Raw genomic sequence first — 3,882 nt, forward strand, 5'->3', positions numbered from 1 at the left:
AAAACAATTAACAACTTTAGTTCATTAATTTAAAAAACTTTAGGTGCAGAAGTACAAAATCATGATTTATACTTTCAATTTTAGATAGATGGCACATTATTGTCAAAAAATTTTATACATCAATCACTTGTCTAATACTGAAAATTGATATATTAACATAATAGAACGTTAAGTTTAAATGAGAAGTGAAAAAAGGGGAGGAGTAGATCTCTTGTGAGATGGTCTCACGAATCTTTATTTGTGAGACGGGTCAATCATATCGATATTAACAATAAAAAGTTTACTTTTTCACGGATGACCAAAATAAGATATCTGTCTCATAAAATACGATTTGTGAGACCGTCTCATACAAGTTTTCGCTAAAAGGAAGAATTGGTAAAGATATTCATTCACCTTCTCTTACTGTCATAATAAGCAAACTTTAGATTTAGAGATTTGAAAATAAATTGCCATTAAATATTTTTACTTAAATATAACTCATCTTTTTATCAGTTGAATTGAATGGATGAATGAGGAATCGTTATATATTGACACGATATTTCTATTAATCCATATATATCGATTATAGTAATATTGTTTAATATATAATATTAATATTTTAAAAAAATTGTTCCCGAAACTGTGAAGAAGATTCTACGAGCTTATGTGATTATTTCCCCATTTTTCTTATCAAAATATTAATCGACAAATAATCGGCACGTCACGTTTGGTCAAATAAAATAACCTTTACCAGTGTCCCTGTTTGCTTTCCCCATTAACGAAGTCCCCCGCGTTGCCTGTAAACCACACATATACCAACGCAGACAAATTGGTCCACGATTTTACGTCTCTTCAGATCAATAAAAATCACATCTTTCTCTTCCAACCCTCTCCCCGTCACCCTTTCCAGGTTACTCTTACATCCCTTCATAAGTCCTCGATTTTCTGTGTCTGTAGATACATTACCCTTTTTTTTTGTCCTATTGCATTTGTATTTGCCGTCTTTGTTGAAATCAACTGGGTTTTCCGGGTGTGTAAAGAATTTCTTTGTTTTGAATTTTCTGCTTCTGGGATTGAATTTGAAATAAAAGTTGTTGTTTTTATTTCGGGTCGGTGTTGCTTAATCTTTGTATTGTTTTGTTTACTTTAATTGGGTGTGAATAAAATTACAATCTTTGCGTTGCTTTTTCTCTACTGTTTACTTTTCGTGAGAATAACTTTTGGGTCATTTGGTTTGCTTATTTTTCCTTAGAAGAAGGTTCTTAAAACTGTTATACGGTAATTAAGCACACAACAGATCGTTTTTATGTCTTGGACCGTTTGGTCTATGTAATTTGATTGAAGTTTGTATATTACTTATTTTGAAGGGCTTGTGATGAAGGGATAATTTGTACAAATAACAAAATATATGTATTGATAGCATAAGAGTTCCGTTTGTGTTGTTGGAAGTGGGACGTTGTTGGGTTCTGAAGTCGAGCTGTTGTGGTAATTGATTACATAAAGATGGTGGAGTCAATCGCGACAACATCCATATTGGGTTTGCGACCTGTGTACGGAAACCATTATTGCAAGAATGTCTCAAACAAGCGGAAGCCGGCTGATCTTTGTCGGCTTACGTTTAGAAAATTTCTCGGTAAGGAAGTTTCTTTATCTGCCGCGTTTCCAAGATTTCGATTTGATCGGCCAAGGATGTTGTGGCTGAAGGCTCAAGCGATGGAATTGACGAAGGAGGCATACTCCTATCGTGAGAGAGAGCAAATACATCGTGAGTTTATGTACGGGATAGGAGGGACTGGCTTGGATCAGATGCGGGGGTTCTGGCCACCGGAAAATAAGGCGGATAATCCCGCACTAGGTAATCCATTGCTTAGGCAAGAAAGACTTGGTTGTGGATGGTTAGGTGCTATATTTGAGTGGGAAGGCGTGTTAATCGAGGACAATCCAGATCTCGAGAAACAAGCTTGGCTGGCTCTTTCTCAGGAAGAAGCAAAATCGCCACCACCAGCTTTCATGCTTCGTAGAATAGAAGGAATGAAGAATGAGCAAGCAATATCCGAAGTTCTCTGCTGGTCAAGAGATCCAGTCCAAGTAAAAAGAATGGCGTCAAGAAAAGAGGATATTTACCAGTCTTTGCAGGGTGGGATTTATCAATTTCGCTCTGGATCTCAAGAATTCGTGAATGTTCTGATACAGTACAAGGTTCCTATTGCTTTGGTATCTACCAGACCAAGAAAGTATCTCGAAACAGCCATTAGAGCCATTGGGATCGAAGGGGTGTTTACTGTCATCGTGGCTGCAGAGGATGTCTACCGAGGAAAGCCCGATCCGGAGATGTTTGTGTATGCTGCACAGCTCCTGCAATTCATACCCGAGAGAGTGATAGTGTTTGGGAACTCGAATCAAACCGTTGAGGCAGCTCATGATGCTCGGATGAAATGTGTGGCCGTTGCTAGCAAACACCCTGTATATGAGCTTGGAGCCGCTGATTTGGTAGTGAGACGACTTAATGAGCTCTCAATGATCGATATAAAGAACCTAGCAGCTGTTGAATCGGATGAGTTTAAATCCGGTGAACCAGAGATGGAGATGGAGGTTGAGGAAGAAGATCACCTCCCTCCTGTTGGTGTTGATGATAGTTTCTGGTGATATTTTCCAAATGTACAGACAGAATGTTATGCTTAGTCTAATTCTTGGTGATGAATACCTATCATTACCAATACCACGTGTACAAAAAAGGGTTTAGGACTACAAGGAAGAACAAATTCAAGTGGAAGGAAACACATTGTTGTATCATGCATCTGTTATATGTATAGTGATCTGCATTTTAATTTCTGGTTCTTTATTGAAATATGATGCTGATATTCGTTCTTGATTTCGTAGAAGTTTAAGCCAAGAAAAGGAAGAAATAATGTTGTTTTCTCAACAAAAACTCGGCCTTGCTGAGTTGATGGTCTCACTATTCTGGTTATCAATTGTTCCTCCATATTTTTGGGTTATCTTAGTTTCAGATTAAGTCCCATTTAAATTTAAAACTTTCCTAAACCGCTTCGTTTTGGCCAAAACAGTAAAAAAATTGGTGTTGACTATACTGAGCATGTTAAAATACGCCAAAATTGATTAATAAGACAAAGATGAAAACAAAATAAATTTTTAATAGATATAGAAGAAGATATATTATTATTGACTCAATACGGTCGATGTGGATCAACACGTTTTCAGACATCATTAACCGATAATATTAAAAGATTTTAAATCAAACCGAACTCATTTTTGTTATTGAAAATCTTATAAATGCCTCGTCAGTTTGGAGTCGTCCATGGGAAAGAAGAGGAAATTAGCGAGCTGTTTCTATTTCATCTGCTATGGAATCCACAAGCTGTAGATCATATATTTAATTTGATTACATTTTTTCAATTGTATTTTTTTATTTTTAAACTAATTTCTTAGACTCAGGTAGAACATATATATGGACAATGATCGTATCACAATTTCGTGTTGTTGTTTCTTGCAACATAAAACAATAATATAGATTTAAACAACACACATTTGATATCAAATATCAACTTCAGACGCTATAAACCAATGTCATTTACTGGAAAATTAGTCATGGGTCTGCAATTTTTATTTTATTCCATGCTCAAATGATATTAATTAATTAAACCCCATATTATCGTAATTTGATTAGAACTTCCCAAGCCATAATCATTTACCGGAATCCAATTTTTAAATACTTTTGGTTTTTGTAAGTCCCGATTTACTCTGATCTTCTGAAAACTTGGTTGATACCCCCGGATGGAGGATGGGCTCGGCCCGCTCCCGATAGCCCATCTCGAGGGAGGCCCAGCACTCAAAGGAGCACTTGAAGTCATCAGCGGGAGGTCATCCGGGAGGTCATCCCAGCCG

At 36.6% G+C, this 3,882-nt stretch overlaps 1 protein-coding gene across 2 annotated transcripts; it reads left to right on the plus strand.

Moving 5' to 3' along the window:
- Positions 1 to 732: 732 nt before the first annotated feature.
- On the plus strand, positions 733 to 2,807 carry LOC140834563 (5-amino-6-(5-phospho-D-ribitylamino)uracil phosphatase, chloroplastic-like). 2 transcript variants are annotated; one of them, XM_073199537.1, is made up of 2 exons: positions 733 to 889; positions 1,347 to 2,807. In XM_073199537.1, exon 2 carries the CDS (start codon positions 1,483 to 1,485, stop codon positions 2,623 to 2,625), a length of 1,143 nt encoding a protein of 380 aa, XP_073055638.1. In that variant the 5' UTR covers positions 733 to 889; positions 1,347 to 1,482; the 3' UTR covers positions 2,626 to 2,807. The 2 variants fall into 2 exon arrangements, with proteins under 2 accessions (XP_073055638.1, XP_073055637.1); XM_073199536.1 differs by having other exon boundaries at positions 734 to 1,009.
- The last annotated feature ends 1,075 nt before the right edge of the window (positions 2,808 to 3,882 follow it).

This window comes from Primulina eburnea, chromosome 6, assembly GCF_022965805.1.
Source record: "Primulina eburnea isolate SZY01 chromosome 6, ASM2296580v1, whole genome shotgun sequence".
Taxonomy (NCBI): Eukaryota; Viridiplantae; Streptophyta; class Magnoliopsida; order Lamiales; family Gesneriaceae; genus Primulina; species Primulina eburnea.

Bases quoted from the DNA above. Each gene is read 5' to 3' on its own strand.
- LOC140834563 (XM_073199537.1), top strand. From the start codon at position 1,483: ATGGTGGAGTCAATCGCGACAACATCCATATTGGGTTTGCGACCTGTG.